Below are 20,728 nucleotides of genomic sequence, written 5' to 3'. Positions count from 1 at the left end.
TTCTCCCAGGAAATCTTCTGACTGAAAGGCACCCAGAAGCGACAGTTCTATCTTTGGTTGTGGTTCTGAATTATGAACGGGCCTCTCAGGATAAATTAGACAAATAGAAGTGTAATTAAAAAGCAAGGAGGCCCCAGGTTAAAAAGACTATTTGGGTGATTAGGAAAATTAAGCAGAAGATATTTCATCTCCCAAAATTGCTTTGGGAATTAAATACAAACGTGTTTTGGTTGAAGATCGTGTATTTCAAATGCCAGCACCCACAGTTCAAGGATGGAGAAAGAAACCATGGCGTCAATAAACTTCCTGCCAAATGTTCATTAAAAACTTAATATTTGCAAAGCACTCTGATAGACACTGGAGATAAAGATAAAGAAGACACGGTCACCACACACACTCAGGGAGCATGTATCACAAACAGTTATAATACCATGTGATGAGTGAAATGACAAAGGTATCAGCATATTGATATGAAAACACAGATATGGGAACAATTTACCTAACTCCATCAACTGATAAACACCAAGAGAATATGTTTTGCGGTCATTGTTCATATTATCATGGGAGGTGTAAAATGGACACCAAGCTTCAGAGACTCTGGAGCTTTGAAGAATTCTTATAGCTGTCCAAATAAGGATCTTCATCCCTAAAGCCCCACATCCAAATAGCTTGGCAGCCTGGTTAGTGTGGTCCCTAGACCACCTGGGAGTCTGTTAGACCTACAGAGTCTTCAGGCCCCACCCCACACCTGCAAAATCACAGTTTGCATTTTAATAGGAGTCCCAGGTGACTTGTTACATGTTCAAATTGAAGCTCAATTTTAGAGCCTATGAATCCTTATCTTTGCTCAAAGTGCGTTTTAGAAGAAGCCTGAAGTTCCTTTTAGTTGAAATGGGAAATACAGTACGATCTCCGCTACTCACAGCTTGGTCGTCAAGCCGGATGGATGTCTACCAGTGGCAGACGCACAGGTCCTGTGGAAGCTACTCCTGTGACTTCCTGCCTGTATCCTCAATAGAAGGAAATGGTTGTCTTCAGGCAGAGCGCAGTGAAAATTAAGATGGAAGCCCTCCCGCCCCGTTCAAGTTCTTGCACCCCGTGAAATCTCTCTATAGATATCTCGGGGATCTGTGGATCCCAGTCAAGGCTTCCTGCTCCAGGGAAGAACTACAAGGTTGGAGAATCGACTCTGATGTGTTTATTTGTTTTTTGTTAACTGCCTTGGGTGGACCCTGAGTTTTGCCTATCCCAAAGGATAGGTTTTAATTTTAAAAGTGATTTGGTAAGTGATAGAAATTCTTAGGGGGTCCCTCGATGACTTGATGAGGGTTCTCGATGACTCTCAGTAATCAGCCCCACTCACATTCAAGGCTGAACATCCACATCCTAGTGAGAGGGGATTTTGTAGTGATGTCGATGGGGTCACTTCTCAGTCGCAGCAGTGCTTGGCCCGCCATTTTGTCTTCTCGCTCTTCCTCTTTTTTTAGTGGCTTCAGGAAAAGATTCCCTGGTTTTCTCTTCTAGTCGCCGTACTCTTAATCTTCTACAGAGGCTTGTTTTGTTTTCCTTTGCTTTGCTTCCTACCCTTTCTCCTCTTTCTCCTATTTTAAGTCTCCCATATGTTCTAATTCCATGCCTTTCTCCACTCCTTCACATTGACCTTGAAGGCTCGAATTCTTCTACACATCCTCCTGCCTGTCCCACCAGTAATGGTTCCTGGGCCCCAAACCAACATTAGTACCCAGTGATATGAGTTCCCCAACTCCCTGTTGATCCCAGAGATTTAAAGTTGGGTTTCGTGTGAAAGCTCTGGGTGAATACTGATCAGCTATGAGTGGAATAGCCTATCAGGATGTGAGTGGCGGTAAGTGAGGGTCTAGAGTCAAATGTCCTGATTTCAGGCCATTACTCCCCCTCTGAGTAGTCGTGTGACCACTCTGAACTTCAGTTTTCTCATCTGTCCAATGGAGATTAAAATACTCCTCCCTTCATTAAACTATAGGGAGGAATATTGAGATGATATACACAAAACCTTGTTTTTAATGAAAACCTTTTTTTTTTAACAGTCCATGAATTAGCTAAGGAGATCTTGAGTTCAAATATAAATATGTGTTCCAGCTTTTGACATCCTGCTACAGCCTGAGGGAGCTCATCATCTTCCTTTTAACGACTTTTATCAGCACCATTTGCTGCTGCAACCTATCCGAGAGGCAGCCTTGAATTTTCTCCCTTCTATGGTCGCCCAGCTGAAGGATATGTGCCGGGAATAATTGCAGTCAGGAAGCATCTCCACAGTAGTTGCGATAGTGTTATCTATCTTCCTCCAAGATTCTGACTTTAATGTGGGATCATTTTTCTTGAGAAATAAATTACTTAGCTTTCTTGAAGTCACTGCTTTAATTATGAGCAAAAATAAGCATATTTCCGTATATGTGTTGTCTATTTGTATTCCTTTTTTCTACAAACTGCCAGTTCACATCCATTGCCTACTTTTTTGTTGGATTGTCTCCTGCTTTTTTGACCCACAGAGTTCATGCTATATCTTTTCATTGATTAATTTGGGAGGTTGCGCAGGTTAGAGAGTGTAAACATAATCATTCATTCACCAAAACTTGTTGAAGGCCTACTACGACGGTCCTCATACTGGCGGGGGGATTCTGCGAGGACCAAGCCTAAATGTGATCCCTGCCCTCAGGGGCTCACAGTGGTTAAGAGCACAGGTCGTGAAGTCATACAGACCTAATAGTATGCCCATCTTTATCAGTTAGCTTTGTTGCCTAACAAACACCTCAAAACTTATAGGCTTAAAACAACAACCATTTATTTAGCTCATGATTCTGCGTGTAGCAATTTGAGCTCGACTCAACTGGATGGTTCTTCTGGTCTTGGTTGGGCTCCTTCATGTGTCTTTGGTTCAGCAGCCACTCGCTTAGGGGCTCTGCTTCTGGAAGTTGGCTGACTGTCAAGGCAGGTGACTGATCCACATCTCATATCATCCAGCAGGCTAGCCTGGGCTTGTTCATGTGGAAGTTGGACAGGATTCCCATTAGGAGCAAGTGCAAGTGAGCAAGGTCTCTTGAAAGGGCTTGTAATTTCTTCCTTCTTCTTTGGCCAAAGCAAGTCATAGGACCTGCTCAGATTCAAAGGATAGGGAAAGAGACTCTATCTCTTGTTTAGGGGAGCTACAAATCACATTGCAAAGTGTGAAAACAGGGAGCAGTGGACAATTTGGGCCATTTTTTGCAAAATTCTACCCACAGCCCTCATAGTTTGGATGTGAGATTCAATAAAACAATCCATGGAAGCTTAACACAGTGCCTAGAACATAGTCATCATTCTTTACCAAAGGACAACTTACACAGGATTTAGAGTGAGGAGACTGACTTCCATTTTTAGTTATGTAACTTGAGCTAAATCATTTCACCTCTTTGAGTGTCTGCATTCTCGTTTCTAAAACAAAAAGTTTGTACAAGAATGCTTGTAAAGTCTCCCTCGGACTATAACGCTAGTTTCACTTAAATTATAGAATGCAGGGATAATCCAAACGTCAGATCTATCAAAATAATAATTAGAGATTTCTGTTTAAAGCTATAAACTTTTAAACTTCGGTTTTTCTTTTGTGTATCTGCATAATATATCTTAATATATTTTTATGTGTTAATTGGTGACTATTTAGATGAAATTAAGGGGAAAAAGTCAGTAATAGAACCATCCCCAAAGGCAAAGGAAATAATAATTTTGACTTGTGTCAAGTTAAGGAAGCTTAGGGAACAGAAGAGATTCTGCTGAAAGGAAAATTCCAAAATAGAAGCCACAGTCTGATAATTTAGTTTGTGCCCTCTGGAATTACAGGACTCATTGCATTCCATCTGGCAAGTGAGGGATGCTGAGATGATATATTTTGCATTAAGAAAAAAAGTAGCTGACATGCTTTGGTATTTATCTTCATGGACAGCTCTTCTGGGTCTAGCTTCCAAATGCACCGTTGAAATGTTAAGCCCATGATTGATTGCCCTATTTTAGTTACAAGTCACAGGACAGGTCATGTCTTTTAGTCAGCTCTCCTCTGCTAATTATTTGAAACCCTCCAGTTTGAACATTCTTGCTACTTTCCCACCTCTAAGTGGTAAGCAATATTTATTTAGTTCATTTATTCCAAATTAAATGGCCTTGACATCTTTTAGAATTATGAAGCCTTGTCCTAAAGTTTTAGTGGTTTGAGTTTTTTCTTAGTTGGTTTGATGAGATATAATGATCTCATTTGACTTGAACAGATGCAAACGTGTTCTAATTTTATTTTATTTTGATCGAGAAATCCATAATTGCATCATTTGGGATACTACACCAACTTTTTAATAACTCTTGCAAATACCTTCATTAGCATTTACAATTACAAAAATTTGGTAAATTTTTACTTAAAGCTATATATATGAATCATTTTAAGTGAAACTTCTTTAATTGTAAAAGTTACCTTTCTCATTAAAATAAATGTTTCATGGCCATAAATCCCTACTTTTTGTTATTTTCGGGATATTTTTATACCATTATTGAAATCTAAAAGCATACCTGTAACCATAGAATAATATAATTCTACAATTTATCAAAGGAACTTTACAGATAAGTTAGAAGCTATATTTTACTGATGAGGAAACAAGGCCCAGAGAATTGAGATGGCAAATTATAAGCATTATCTAGGCTGATAAAACACATCAACTAAAGCTCGCTTTATCAAGTTTCTTGATTTTTTTCTTTAAAGTTCGAAAATATTTCCAGTCGATAGCCTCATTAAAGAACACCAGAAATACCTTTCGAGGGAGTATATGTTACATGGACCCATTTATATTTCCCAGAAAGCTAAAAAACTGACCTTTACCTCGGCATAATTTAAAAATGAAAAAATAATTTTAAATGTTATAGATTCATTAGGCCAACTTATTGATGTTGACTAGGAGTCTTGGTCAGATTTTCACTTTTACTTATTTCTTTACCCAGCAAGAAAAAAAAATAATTCCAAGGATCCTTTAAACACATTTCAGATTCAAATAAACAGCTATAAATTCTATTTAGCTGTAGAAAATTTTTTTTAAAAAATTCGTAAGTATGAAAGGATATCTCAGAGAATGATCAAGATAGTTGCCCTTTTAGTCTAAGAATTTCTCCTCCTCCTGAAAAGAGAAGCGACCTCGTGAAGCCTGTCAGCTCCACGTGCACAGGGCCTGTCTGTCAGCTCACAGTCGGACCTTCCTTACTAGCACAGTGTCCAGCACATCATAGGTGCTCAGTAAATACTCACTGACAAGTGAATGAATATTTCTCAATTTGATTGACAAGGATACACTCCAGTATAAACATCCATCTTGTTTTCACATTGTCAGTATGTGTTTAGTTTGTCCATCATGACTTCGGCTAGAAATATCATAAATTAATTCTTCATAGAAGAAAAACGTACAGTTTATAGTGCAAACCCAGAGTGGATGCTTTGACTGGCAGAAAGGAAGGCTAGGGAAGGGAAGGGAAGATGAGTTGTGTCAGAAGGGTGAACGTTCTATACTTGGCTTTTTGCTTATTTTTCAAAATTGTCCTTCTTAGAAGAGACTCCAAACATGCCACGCATTTTTTATCCCTTTCGAGTTAGAGTCAAGGAATTAGCATCTTCCGAGGAAACCATTCTCTCACCCTCAAATGACTAAACCAAGTGACATTCAGCGTGGAGTTGAGACCAAGCATGAAATTATATTCCCCCCAGAGCTTTTCTTTTTTGCTCCTTAAAAGGTTTGGAACATTTCACTAGGGGTAAACAAACAAGCAAACTAAGTGAAATGTGTCTGTTCCTTTGGGTCAGAAAAAAAAATCATACTAAAAGTTAAAATTAAATTTTGTTTACTGAATTTCAGTTTAGCAGGTACTCTCTTGTTTTTTCCCCTAGGAATTCTAAACTATTCTTTTCTTCTTTTCTATCTTCAGTGGGTTTTGTGGCTAATACATGATTGAATGGTTCTTTGAGTAGAGTGCATCTGCTAATCAATGCACCGAAAATGTATGTACTCTTAGGTTAGCTAAAAAGCACTTCAGTGACTGTGTGAAAAATCCCTCTTCTGGGTCCTATTTTTGCTTCTCATGCAATAGAAACCCTAAGCCTAAAACTCAGAGGTTCCTCCATCCTATTTGAGGGTTAAGGAGTGAAATTTTTTATTTCTGCTTTTTGGCATGATTCTCTTGGTTGCAACAGAAGCTCACGTTGGACTAACTTAGACAAGAAGAGTGTATATTAGAAAAATACACAAGGTAGATCTCATAAGAAAAGATTGACCATCCACACCGGGGAAGGGAAGGAATAGAGAGATGGACACCAGAGACCACTCACAGCATTTTCTATGTCTGTCTGTCTCTCTCTGTCTCTCTCTCTTCCTCTCCCTCTCTCCTTTTCTCTCTGTTTTTCTTGCTCACTCTCTTTCTCCAATGTTTTTTTCTGCACGTTAGTATTATTCTTTTCCAGAGCAGCAGACAAGCTTCCCCTTGTCTGAAAATTTAGATACCAACCCCTTCTAAGACACATTTCTTTCTCCAGTGGCAGATTGGAAAAATCCTGGCGAAAGCCTTGTTAGGGTCATACGACTGGCCAAGCTTGCAACCTTAAACCAATCACCTGAGGCCAAAGTCAAGGTATAACTTGTCCAACTTGGATTAGGGCCTCCCCTGGACAAGTTACCCGGGCCAAGGGATGGGGGTAAAGAATACAGCAGCTCTCGTGGGAAGCACATGGGGCACACGGCCAGTTCTCAGAAAGCAGAGGAAGCTCTTCCTGGAGAGGTGGTATTGGGTAGAGCCCCTACTCACTCTTTTTTTTTAAAGATTTTATTTTTCTCCTCAAAGCCCTCCGGTACATAGTTGTATATTTTGTTGTGGGTCCTTCTAGTTGTGGCATGTGGGACGCCGCCTCAGCGTGGTCTGATGAGCAGTGTCATGTCCGCGCCCAGGATTCGAACCAACGAAACACTGGGCCGCCTGCAGCAGAGCGCACAAACTTAACCACTCGGCCACGGGGCCAGCCCCCCTACTCACTCTTTTTAGAGTAGGAAAGAGATAAATTATTGATTCATGTATATAATCTCATTTCCAGTTTAATGTGAGTCTGATAATAGTGGCATATTATTAATAAAGTCATAATATTAATCATTCTGCCTCCTGGACCTTAAGTAGAGGAAGTTTAAATGAAAACAGTAAATATTGTAAGGACAGAATTACGGTAGGAGTGATGGTGTTTTGAAAATAGCTAGAAAGGGCAGAATGTTACAGGGAGGGGTCTGTAGTATAAGAGAGCAGAGGAGACCAAGGGAAACTGAGCACAGCAGAAGGATATTTACATAATTGTCACATTAAACACAGAGATGTTGTCCTTTTTTAAACACATAATCTGGTATTCTAGGCAAATGCTATTTTTATTAGTTGCATGCAAATGCCACATTAATAAAAAATATAAGGGCTGGCCCCATGGCCGATTGGTTAAGTTCAGGCACTCCACTTCAGCAGCCCAGGGTTTTGTCAGTTCGGATCCTGGGCACAGACCTACTACCACTCATCAAGCCATGCTGTGGTGGCATCCCACATGAAGAACAAGAGTGACTTACAGCTAGGATATATGACAATGTATGCGGGCTTTGGGGAGAAAAGAAAAAAAAATACACCTGGATTTCACAAGAAGACATTTGTTTCTAAAGGAACAAAAGTTAGTTTGTTAAATACCAAAATTATATAGTTTTAAAAGTATTTCCAATAAGACAGCCCACAGCTTGGACATGACCCTCCATAGTTATCACCAAGGTTGAGGTCAGTGTGGTTTTAAAACTTAAAAGATTTCGTTTACAATATTTTTTGAGCACCTATTTTGTATAGAGCCTAAGGTTCCAAAAGATAATTAAGAAAGGGAGATTGTAGTAGTGGCATCCTTTTGGAGAGTAATAATAAAGTACGTACACACAAAGATAAATATCTATAGATGATATCTTATAGAAAAAGTCAATCAAGGGGCCAAGGCCTAGAGTTATCTGGGCAATCAAAGAGGAGAATCACCAAAGGGTGCTCTAGAGGGGAAAGGCACATGGACAAGGGGAAACCTTGGCTGGTGCCCACTCCCTTATCAGAAGCAGTTAAGGTAGCACAGTCCAATGAAACTTTCTGTAAACATGGGAATGTTCTGTATCTGTGATGTCTCCCATGCAGATGGAAATATCATCAAGGTGCAAGAATAACATGAGAAAAAGTAGAGAAGCAGGTGTGTGCTGAATAGTTCTGAGAGCAAAGTACTGCGTAGTTTGTTGGGTATGATGAATGCTAATGAGGAAAGTCGATTTAGAGCTGGAGCATAACATTTTGGGGATAGAGAGTCAGTTAAGGCTTTGCTACACACAAAAAAGAAGACTATTTGGGACGGAGTAGGAGGACTAAGGAGCAACCGAGGGCAGGGAGAGGATTCTTGCCAAGTCCAGACTGGAGTTAATGAAAATCTGCACCAGAGCGCTGTTAACACAAAGCCATGTGACACATAGTAATGAGAAATTAACAAATCTCCATGACTCAAGTACCAAAGAGGGATGTCAAAGATGATGTCCACTTTAGAACTGAATGATGAGACTTAGTGGGAAAATATAATGGCATGTGTTCTGTGAGAGACAAATCCTGAACATGCTTGTAAAAATGTTGAGATGCTGGTCAGTCATCCTTGCTAGAGTTGGTCGAAAGGGGTTTAAAATGCCGAAATGAATTGAAGCCCCTAAAACAGAGAAGGAGTGGCTGTGGTGGCTGCTGGAGATACTATAAATTAAGGAAAGAGAGCTTTGTATGAGAGTGATTGGCAATTGGCACACTGTCAAGAAGATAAAGTCATGATTCCCAAACTGTGCAAAGGCACCCTGAGGCACCACGTTGAACTCACTGGGCCATTACATTTTTGAAGGAAACAGAGCAACATCTCTTAAAAGCTATGAAAAGTACTGCTATTAAGTTGTTTGGGCCTAATTATTTAATAAATAAATGGAACTGTTCTTTTAGCCTAAGGCTACCATGAAAAATTACTGCGATCCTAAGGGTGCTGTGAACTAAGAAAATTTTTTAATCTCTGAAATAATAAAAGTTAAGTCCTGAAAAATGGCCGATAAGTTTAGTAACAAAAAAGTTTTTGTAATCTCAAAGCAAAATCAGGTGAATTCCAGTGGTTGGAGTGTAAGTGAGAGGGCAGGGTTGAAGAATTTTGGAGTGAGGCATTGAAGCTTTAGAAGCAGCCATGAGTCTGCCATTTTAGGGATAGAAATGAAGGAAGATCAAAAGTGGAACAAAAGTTTAGGGTTCCCTAAGGACAAGGAAAATAGCGATGTGTTTTTATGCAAAGGGAATGTGTCCAATGCAGAAGAAAGTTTGAGAGGAGAAAATGAAACGGTGGATCAGGTCCTGCCCCAGAGAGAAGAGAGGATGAAAGCAAAGGCACAAACCTTTCTCTTGGAAGGAAGAGTAAGGAAACCAAGTTAAGAACCTACAAGGTAGTCTCTAGGACTTGCATGTGTGCTTTCCCCTTCAGCTTTCATAATCACCCCAGTAGGGAAACATTATCCATGTATCAGAGGTGAAGAACCTGAGTTTGGGGTCATGAAAAGAATGCAGATAAAGTTCCTAAGATCTTTTGAGATCCTAGAGAAGAAGGAATTTGAGAGGGTGTCTTAGCTTGGGCTGCTATAACAAATTACCAGAGATTGGGTGGCTTAAACCACAAACATTTATTTCTCACAATTTGGAAGCCTGAGAAGTCCAAGATTAAGACACCTGCAGATTCAGTGTCTGGTGAGAGTCCGCTTCATGGTTCATAAATGGCTGCCTTCTCACTGTGTCCTCATATGGCTGAAGGGGCAAGTAAACTCGCTGGGGTCTCTTTCATAAGGGCACTAATCCCATTCATGAGGGCTCCACCTTCATGACCTAATCACCTCCCAAAGTCCCGCCCTCCTAATACCATTACATTGGGGGTTAGGATTTCAATATATGAATTTGGGGGAAGTGGGGCACAAACATTCAGTCCATAACAGAGGGCTTCTTCTAAATTGTCTCCATCTTCCTCAGTAATCTAGCTTCTCCAACTGTAATGTGCACGTGAATCTCCTGAGAATCTTGTTAAAATGCAGATTTTGATTTAGTTGAATTGGGATAGGGCCTGAGAATTTGCATTTCTAATGTGTTTCCTGGCAACGCCAATGCTGCTGGTCCATGGACCACACTTTGAGTAGCAAGATCTAGAAAGCCAGGTCATCAGCCCAGAGGTTCTAGAATAGCAGCAGGTGTTTAGTAGATCCTTGATATATATTTGTTAGATCGTGGCTAAATTGAATAGTTTAGATAAAAGTGTGTGTTCCAGCAGCAAAGGAGGTGGGACCTAGTTCTGAGAAGAGTAAAGAACAAGTGCTGGTGGTCTGGGGGAGGGGCAAAGAGGTAGGCCAGGGCATGCAGCAGACAGGGAACTTCTTTTGTGGAACTTGAGGGAATAAGGTGCTGGCAATTGTGTAGGGGCTGAAACCAAATCAAAATAAAAGTCAGAATTGAGCGGGTAGAAGGTTCTGTGAGATCTCCACCTCAGTGGCTTCATTGACTAGATGTCGATGTTGCTGAGGATGAGGGCAAGAGGTGGAAGGAGAGCAGTAAATGTGAGCAGGTGCTGGCATAATCAAGAAAAGATTGTGGAGTCAGGCGAATGACAGAGATGACAACATGGCAACAGAAGTATGAATACCATTGAATTCAAAAGCATTGCTGGAGATTTAACAGTGGTCTGTAGAACGAGGACAGGCCCACCAAGACCCCCCAAATCTGGCAAAGTATCCAAATCACCAAGGGGGGGATTTTGAAAATATAGATTCCCAGCCCCTGCCCCTAGACATTTGGAGCTCACAGGCCTAGAACAGGCCCTGGAATCTGTATCTTTAAGGAGTTGCCCACAGTGATTCTGGTTTCAGCCAAGGTTGGGGATCCCCGAATAACCCTCTGTAACTCCTTGGGGTGAATGGAAGAGGAACGCTGGAATTTTATATATAGATAGTTTGATAAATGGCACTACAAAGCTATAATATTTCATAATTTCTTTAATTGTGACAGTCATGATCAGGCAATCCTTTTTGAATGATCAAATAGGTTTTCTGCTGGCCTAAACCCCAGTTCATATTTGTTCGGATTTAATCCACTTCACAGATGGATGCATCAAATTTCATGTTAATGTTAAGTTAATGTGGACTCTTTGTTGTAATTCTGTAAGAGAATTTCTCCCTTGACTTTTTTTATTCTCTTGGATAAGAAGAATTTTTTAAAACAATTTCTAAAATCATAATGAAAAGGCAGCATGGGAAAGCGATGAAGGCCATAAGCCATGGAGCCTGAGTCCTCTGGGTTTGGACCCACTTCTGCCACTTACCACCTCTGTGGCCCAGAGCCCAGATCTTGAGCCCTATGTGTTAGCGTCTTCATATGTAAAAAAGATAAAAAAAGATAAAAAAAAAAGATAATGGCGCTGACCTCTCAAGGTAACTCCTCACAAGGTAACTCCTAGACTTGAATAAGTTAATACACTTAAAACACTTCAAACTGTGCCCTGCATATATAAATTACCAACGAAAGTTTGCTGGTATTATGATTATATTGCTTTGTCACTGTTGTAAGCTACCACTTATATAAAACTAGTCAACTCACCCTGCTGTATCTGAGACTCTCCATCTCTGGGGAACAGCAGTGGGGCCTTTCACAGGAAGCGCACACCATCTATTTGGTGCTCCAGTAAGAAGGGTAGAGTCCAGTTGCTACCACTGCCTGAGCAATGACAGAAGGTTCCATAAGTTCTTCATGTCAGATAAAGAAAGAGAAGGGATCAGAAAGAAAAATTACCCTCGTATAACTGACAAGCATTTATTGAGCACCTCCTGAAACACTAGGAATTGTGCGGAGGACCGATGATATGAAAACACAGTCACTGCCCTCTTGAAACTTGGTTTGATTAAAAAATAGATGCAAACTAATAAAATAATTGCTTTCATGACAATGTATTCAAAAGTCACTGATAGCACAAAAGGGAATTTCTCATGTTCTTTGGAAGTTACTCACACAAAGACACGAACATTGATTTCTAAGATGGGTAACTCGTGTCTTCCTTGAAGCAATTAAACAATGAATGATAGCTGGGAACCAAGAATTATAATTCATAGTTGATTATAACTTACGTTTGTATCATACTCATTTTATTTTAAGCTTCACAGTACCTCCAAGAGATAAAGTCATTGATAATCTCATTTACAACCAAGAAAATGTAGGTTCAGAAAATGTCGGCCCCTTGATCAAAATCATACTTTTAATAAGTTATAGACTAGGAATTGGAACCTGGGTCCACACTGTTAGGTGTCTTTGCACTGAGCCAAGTGGCAGTAACCAGCACAATAATCTTAACGAATCTTGTTTAATTAAAAGGGATGATAGGGTGCTAGCCTGGTGGCACAGCGGTTAAGTTCACATGTTCCCCTTTGGTGGCCTGGGGTTTGCCAATTCAGGTCCTGGATGCGGACCTACGCACTGCTTGTCAAGCCTTGCTGTGGCAGGCATCCCACATAAAATAGAGAAAGATGGGCACAGATGGTAGCTCAGGGCAAGTCTTCCTCAGCAAAAAAAGGAGGATTGGTGGCAGATGTTAGCTCAGGGCTAATCTTCCTCAAAAAAAGAAAAAGAGAGATAATAGTAAAAATTTCATATTAAAAGGGCCAGCCCTGTGGTGTAGTGGTTAAGTTTGCATGTTCCACTTTAGTCACCTGGGGTTCACAGGTCCAGATCCCAGACACAGACCTAGCACCAGTCATCAAGCCATGCTGTGGAGACATCCCACATAAAATAGAGGAAGATTGGCACAGACATTCGCTCAGCGACACTCTTCCTAAAACAAAAAGAGGAAGATTGGCAGCAGATGTTAGCTCAGGGTCAATCTTCCTCACACACACACACACAAAATTCATGTTAAAGCCTAGATAATGTGATGGTTTTGTTGATGCAAATAATCAATATATTGATAAGAGAGATAAGATGACCTTTACTTGAGCCAGGCTGAGGACTATAATCTGGGAAGGCAGTCTCCACTAAGGAAAAAACTGTTCTGGAGAAGCATGGTTTTCAGTACAATTTTATACATTTTCAGAACAAAGAACATGGGTTAAACATGCCCAAGATACATATTCATCAAGGTTCAAAGAGATATTCAGTTGCAAAGTAGCAGATCAACATGACCCTCCAGGAAAGGAGACTTATCTTCCGGAGTTCTGATGTGGGCGTTACAGATACTGGCAGTTGTAGGAGGGAAAGGATGCATTCTTATCTTCAAAGAGTGCATTCTTTTACTTCGAGATAACATTTAATGCATTCTTTACTTTAGTGGTTAAAGCAGATGTACAGTGTATGCTTAATAGGCCATTAGTCAGGCTTCTTTAGTTCAAGCTGAATCAGTTTTAAAACAGAATAGCCACTCCATATACCTCAATATGTGAAAATTTCTTGTCAGTTTTAAATTATGTCCTCATTGCTTATGTTAGAAGTCTGGCAATTTTAACTATTGTTAAACATCAATCACAGATTTTCTAACTACAGATATTGTTGTTTAGGGGAGCAAGAGGAGAGGGTGCTTTGTTTGTGATAATGTAAAACAGCAAACTGGCATTTTCTTTCCCCAGCTTATTCAAAAATTGACGGATGTTGCTGAAGAATGTCAAAACAATCAGTTAAAGAAGCTCAAAGAAATCTGTGAAAAGTAAGCCTCCGTTCTCATTACAATGGACTTGTGTATATAAACGTATTAAACATTGCCAGCTGATTTGCCTTTTTTCCCTTTTACTTCCGTTTGACTTCAGAGAGAAGAAAGAATTAAAGAAGAAAATGGATAAAAAGAGGCAGGAGAAGATAACAGAAGCTAAATCCAAAGACAAAAGCCAGATGGAAGAGTAAGGAGAAAGAGCGCCTTCTCCCCACCTTTTACCTGGGATCTTTTTATTCTGTATCAGAATAACAGGTTCTCAACCATACAAAGCCCCATCTGTGAAATTTCTCCTCTAATTAACCTCTCAAAATATCCCTCTTATGTGGTTTTTAACATGGAACTCGAAGAGCAGTTCAATAAAGGATTGGGGCGCACCCGGGGCCTTTTAGATAAAGATTGAGTAAAGAGCTTCCCTTCTGGAAAGGCTGAATCCTCACTTCTGATATTGTCAGAAAACCTTCTCGGCATTTGGTGAAAACTGAGCTTGCCCCTGGGTGGAACTGACCTTTGTCCAGAGCTGGTAGATTTTACCTTCCTTGCCGTAGCAATAAAAATGTTGAGAGTTCTGTAAACTTTCATCTGGAAATCTGAGATTCCTGTGTTTGTCGATGCCAAATGAGTTCATATAACGATCTGTCATTTGCTTTTAGGGAAAAGACAGAGATGATCCGGTCATACATCCAGGAGGTGGTGCAGTACATCAAGAGGGTATGTTGGTTAATCCCTCTCTCCTTTGCAAACTGTGTTTGAGCATTTGGCAAGCACAATGTGAGCCTCTGGAGGGAAATGCCAGGCTTGGCCGTGTCTAGTTATCACCAGCCCCCAGAAGAGCTGCTTCACAGAGCAGGCACTTTGCAATCAGTGTTTCTGCAAGTTTAATTGCAAACCTATATGTAAAAAGGCTCATCTAAAGATAGATGTCAAAGATCACTTCCAAAGTCAGGAGCCTAGATACATGGTAGCAATGGGAGATTCCCCCAAAGAACCTTTAGTCGTCATCAGTGGTAGAGAAGATGGCAACCTCCAAAGGCATTTCTTATTTTTTTTAACTGGTATTATGGAAATTTTCAAACATTAACAAAAATGCAAGAATGATCTTAGTCTCAAGTTTGTGTGCCCAATGCATAGTAAGCCAATCACTAAGACATGTGCTTGGAGATGGAGAAAGCTTTATTCGAATTGGCCAAAACAAGAAGGCGGGAGGATAGGTTCTCTCAACTCTGCCTTAACAAGAGAAGAAAGCAGGGGGTTTTATAGAGCTAAAGGGCTTTGCAGGAGGAGTTTTGGATAAACAAAGGGGTAATCTATGTTTCTTTCACTCCCAATAAGCCCCTGGGCAATCTGACTTCTGGGTGTCAACAGCAGCCAGGGCCTGGTTATCTGGTGATCCTTGAAGGCATTCTTTTTCTTCTGTAAAACAAGCTCATAAATCCTTGTGACCTTTGAGTCACCCCTCAGGTTAAACAAGAAAGCAGCAAATTGACAAGATTAACTTCTTTTCATCTATCTCTGTGTTGGGAACAAGGTCAAAAGGTCTTATTGAATATTTACAGTAACCCTCAGGTACCTGGTGTCAAGAATCGTATAATCCATTGATCACCCCACCTCCACCCCTATGTACCCATTGTCCAGCCCCAACACTTAGCAACAGTTTCCAAACTTGTAGGGGAATTCTTGACCAGGATATGAAATAATTAAGTGTATGTCATAGATCTGAAAAGCTTTCAATTTTTTCTGAAAACATTCACTTGAACATGTAGATGAAAACGACTTTCTTTGTGACTTTCTTATAGTTAGAAGAGGCGCAAAGTAAACGACAAGAAAAACTGGTAGAGAAACACAAGGAGATACGTCAGCAGATCCTGGATGAAAAGCCCAAGGTAAACTGAGCTGAATAATGATACACACTAATTTCATTTTCTTTCCATCCAATTAGAATAAGACCTCCCTAGTTCATGTACCTCCCACACAGTCTCAGATCAGTTCTCAAACGTGAAACCATGTATGTTTCTTCATGATGGTAAAAATCTTTACAGCAATATTCAGTAAGCATTTATCATCAACTGGTGAGCTTTAAAAACTGCAAATGCCTGGAGCCCAGCTCTGGAGATTTGGTTTGCATTGGTCTGGAGTGTGGTTCAGGCATAGGTATATTCAAAGTACCCCACCCACTCCCTGCCAGGATAGAGGGAATTAGAGAAATAAGCCAATCGTCTTCAACTCTAAGTATCTGATGTGATATTGTCATGGCAGACTTTGTCCAGTAGAGGATGTCCTGTACCAAAATCACCCTGGTTTTTATCCAAGAAAATATTCTCCTGAACCAGAAAACAACAAATCTTTTTTTCCCCCTATAATAATAGTTTATTGGGCTCGACTTTAAAATTACCTTATGCTTTTTGTTTGGTCAAAATCAAGTGTTTCATGAATATTAACTTTAAACAAACTGAGTATTTCTCATTTGAATACTTTCAGGCTAGCAAAAAGCATCTCAGTTTTAGATCATTCTACCCATTTGATTCATCACCAACTAGTTTTCTGTTTGTGAAAAACGTGCTTTTCCATTTTTCTATCCTTCCATCTGCAGTTTAAAATACCTACTCTAAAAGGTACTGCTATTTCATACAAGTGCTTTTTGAACGTGCAAAGCTCAAAAGTGTTAGTTTTGTTTCTCCGTATAGTCCATTCATCAATTTACTTCTTATGGCATTCTTGTGGCTAATTCTAAATGTATCATTGTAGTTATTTCTGCTTTTCTTCTTTCGTATTTACTGGACAGAACATTTATTTAAGATTTTTGACTCCTAAAGTTTTTAGGCTTGGCAATATAGATTCTCAAGCATAATGAAAATCCAAGGATAATAATTACTTAGATATGCTGCTAATGTTTTTAATATAAATATATGATTTAAATATTTTTAGCCAACCTCTCGGGTTGATTATGCATTCATAAAGTAGAATAAATCTTAACATAATTTCAGAAATTGCTGTGCTTTTCATTTAGGATCGATCTGTTAAAAATGTTCAAATGTTTGGAGCAAAACATCCAGGTTTGGCTGAAATTTAAGAAACATCTTAAGAATAATGAGTCGCAGGTGATACATTTTCCGTCCATGTGTCTGAATTCAAATTTGTCAGTACTCTGTACACTGATATAAGATACTTAGCTTATGGTTGATATCTCATTAGCCAGTTTTTGTATTTCTGAAAAATCTCTTTTGGGAAATATTGTTATTCCTATATAATTTTATTTTGCTTTGTTTTTGTTTTTGGTCCAAATACGTCAACTACTTTAGTCATAGGCAAAATGCAATCACAAATGTGTGTAAATTACATAACTCTCATATAAATAACCCTACAAAGATTTTATGTTGCTGCTTCAAATCATCATGATGAAAATCAACTTTAATATGCGTTGAAGCACCTTTAAACTTCTTCGTTGGGTATAACCAAACATTAGAAGAACTAATAACTGTTGGGCAATTTATCAGTCAGAGTGCATTCAGCGGCAACTTAACTAGAGAAAACCCAATTAAAACTGGCTTAAACAATAATAAAATTTAGTAAGCCACATTACTGGAAGTTCACAGGTATCACAGTTCAAGGAATGATTTATTCAGTGGCTCAAGAACCTCATCGAGAACTCAGGTATTTTCAGAATTTCCACCATGCTATTCTCAGTTTGTTGCCTTTCATCTCTAGGCTGTAAACCCACAGTCATAAGGTGGCTGCCATAGCTCCATGCATCACAACCTTCCATATAATCATTCAAAAGCAGAAAAGGGAATGTCTTCATCTTGTAACCCTTTATAAGATTGAGGGAAAACCTTCCTAAGTCTCCCCAATGAGCTTCCTCTCATTAGCTAGAATTATGTCATATGCCCATTCCTAAACCAATCACAGGCATAAGAAAACAAAATAATAGAGGAGAGATAGCAAATGGGTAGGTAATTAACAGTGTGTACCACTATCATCTTTATAGCAATTTTCCATTTCTTCTTTTTCGGCCCTTTAGAAAGAAATCTGAAGTATTTCTATGGATTTTTAGTATTCTGTTGCCTTCATTTAGGCTATAAATAGGTACCATGATGATTTCTCTTTGCTTTTCATCCATGAGGTTGCTCTTATAATCATTTTGTTGTGTCTGGATTTGAAAGTTGCCCTTGAAGATTGTTGGTTCCGTGTCCAACTAAAGCATTTATTGAGAGGTGTTCTTCAGGGCTTAAAAATTTTGTGCTTTGGAACCATGACTTGATTAATAAAATATGAAAATATGACTTTAATATTGTAGGACCCAGTGGCTAATAAAGGGAAATGACCATGACAAGAAGGAGCAATAATAAATAGCGGAGTAAAACAATAAGATCAAGTGTAGGTCATGCAGAGAAAGACCAAAGCACAGGACTGCAAATGTAGGCAAGTGAAAGGCCAGGCCCAGCATGGCGGCCTCCCCTGCTCCTGTAATTGTTGGATGTGGACCAAAAATAGAATGGCACTGGCTTTGAAATAATTCCTCTTCACATCCAGTATTCAAATGGCCTTTGAAGCTTGACATAGATATGAGGGAAATTAACAAAAGCAGAAACAAAATAGAAGAGGAGCAGCTCAAGGAAATGAAACTGACCAACAATATCTGTAGAAGAGGTTAACTGAATCAGTTCCATTCAGTCAGAAAGATGAGAGGCAGAGTGATTTTATGACATCTCGAAATTTATGAACTCTTCCATCAGCGAATGATGGCCGAGGAAATTGAGTTGACACTATAGTAGGTAATATTAAAGATAGTTGTAACCATCTTATGAAGAGAAAAGCATGCCAGACTCTGCCAGAGGTTACTGAGGGGAATAGAGTGCCTCCTTCAAGTATTTTGCAGGCAATACAAGCAGTTTTCTAACTAGAAACAATAATGGCTAATCTTTCGCTTACAGCAAAAATATACACTACATGGCATCTTTCTTCTCATTCATCAGTTTCTCTCATATTGTCCGATATAATCGTTTACTTCCTCTTCATCCACTTATTCTAACTAGTGTAATAATGTGCTTTGTGTTCCTAACCTCCTCCTAAACGGGGGGGTGCGGGGGGAGCTCTTTTTACATTCCTATTTTCTCCCAGTGTTACTATTTTGAGCTGTTCTGAACCCCAATTACCATCTGGGGAATTTTCCAAGCCTTTGGTAAGCAAACAACTACGTTAAAGGGGAACAAACAAGACTGAAAAAAAATTTTAACAAAAGAAATTTGAAAAGCCAATTGCTGGAAGACAATAGTTCCGTGGCAAGGAGGAATTCTTCTGGCTAGATTTAGAGCAAGCTAAGACGGAGATTAATTCAAAGTGTAACTTTGCTGACCTTTGACTCAACAATGAACTCATGATCTGGAAGGATCAACTCAAAATTTACCATCCTGCAACAGAACAGTCATAACAAAATGTGCCTCAATCAAAACAGGTTAAAAATTCATTTCATTTCCATACATGGACCAAGAACTTTCGTCCTGCAGGTCTGTATTTAATAGGGGACCAAATTTGGCTAGCCACAATGTGAAAGTTTATTTTAGAATGCTCCAATTTGTGACATGCACCAGGCCTTTTTCCTATGAAGAGTCCATTTTTCCCCATTAAAAAAGAGATTCAATGAGTCTATTCCTTTTGTATGTAATTTTTGAAGGCATTGGGAAAAATGGAAGTAGGTGATCCCTTAGAGGCAACTTAGACAAAAGATAAATATTTTGGCCCACACTTTGACGTAAAATTATGTTGTGCATTCCTGTACATAAGTCCCTCTGAAATTTGTTAAGTTACAAACAACAGTAGACATTCTTAAAAGAGAATGCTCAGCTTTTCAGTAGAGTTCCAAATTCTGGAGAAATGAGCAGCTGCATGTTTTTAGCAGTGAAATATTTGATTCAGTCCCTGAGTGTATGCTGTTTTCAGTTTTGCTCAAGGTGCGTCTTTTTATGAAATCCATAGCTGTAGAGTTCTTAAGACGGATGCAATAAACCCTAGCCAGTCTTTCAACTCAGTGACGTAATTGGTTTCCTTGGGATTTCCATACCCGGGTTTGCCACAGCCAATAAGAAAGGGTTGATTTGTACAAAAGGTGTTAGAAGCAACTCAAGAACAACTGCCAGTGAAGAGGAACCACAACTTTTGTGGTCATGCTCGACTCTGGATTGACTCACTATGAAAAGGGTTTTCTGCCTTTTTCCTGAGCAGAGAGATTTATTTTAACATGTGGAAGCATCGTTAATCAGGAGTTGCCCTATCTGCTGTGAATATTACAATGAATATTGATCACTTTGCAGCTCCTGGCTCTCATGACAGGAAGAATCATCTTTGGAGGGGACTTTTTAATGAACCGTCTCTGTAACCTCATAAAACAGTCGATAAATGTGTGATTTACTTTTTCTCTGACACTTAATTTGTCTTTGATGCTTCTTAGAACACAGGTTTTCTGTTTTAATTTAGCTCATCAGCAGGAGAGCATTCCAGGAAGCTTTAGGGTATTTTAATTTATAGCCAAAGAACATTTCATCACGTAGCTACTGGCTCTTTTTCTTCCTCCACCAGGGGAATATAGGCTGATTTTCCTCATTTCCCCTCTGACACCCTTGTCACAGGATGAGTGACTCATCTCTCTGGGTGAAGTTAGTCTTGTCGGCCCTACCAGTGGGCCCTGAGACAGAACCCTAAATGTGGCTGATATTTCAGTCTTGCCTTCCCAGTGTTCAGGGAGAAAGAGACTAACTTGGGGGTTTAATGTAAAACCTTCATTCTTACATGATTCATTTGTGCCTCCTCAAATCTTTTGCTCCCTGCCAGTACTCAGTGGGCCTTCTCATGGAAGCCAGACCACAGACTCCAAATTGGCTGACTGTTGACTGTGTTTTGCTCATTGTCAAGTCTTGGTTG

General features: G+C 39.5%; 1 protein-coding gene across 1 annotated transcript in view; it reads left to right on the top strand.

Moving 5' to 3' along the window:
- PLCB1 (phospholipase C beta 1) overlaps window positions 1-20,728 on the top strand; it is a 666,959-nt gene that overhangs the window by 566,463 nt on the left and 79,768 nt on the right. Inside the window, exons 28-31 of the mRNA XM_046679966.1 lie at window positions 13,734-13,810; window positions 13,911-14,000; window positions 14,467-14,524; window positions 15,610-15,696. Coding sequence (XP_046535922.1) covers window positions 13,734-13,810; window positions 13,911-14,000; window positions 14,467-14,524; window positions 15,610-15,696 — 312 coding nt within the window. The remainder of the gene's footprint in view (window positions 1-13,733; window positions 13,811-13,910; window positions 14,001-14,466; window positions 14,525-15,609; window positions 15,697-20,728) is intronic.

The sequence above is a fragment of the Equus quagga genome, chromosome 12, assembly GCF_021613505.1.
Source record: "Equus quagga isolate Etosha38 chromosome 12, UCLA_HA_Equagga_1.0, whole genome shotgun sequence".
NCBI lineage: Eukaryota > Metazoa > Chordata > Mammalia > Perissodactyla > Equidae > Equus > Equus quagga.
Note: the sequence above shows the minus strand (reverse complement) of the source record. Positions and strands in the feature narration are given on the sequence as shown.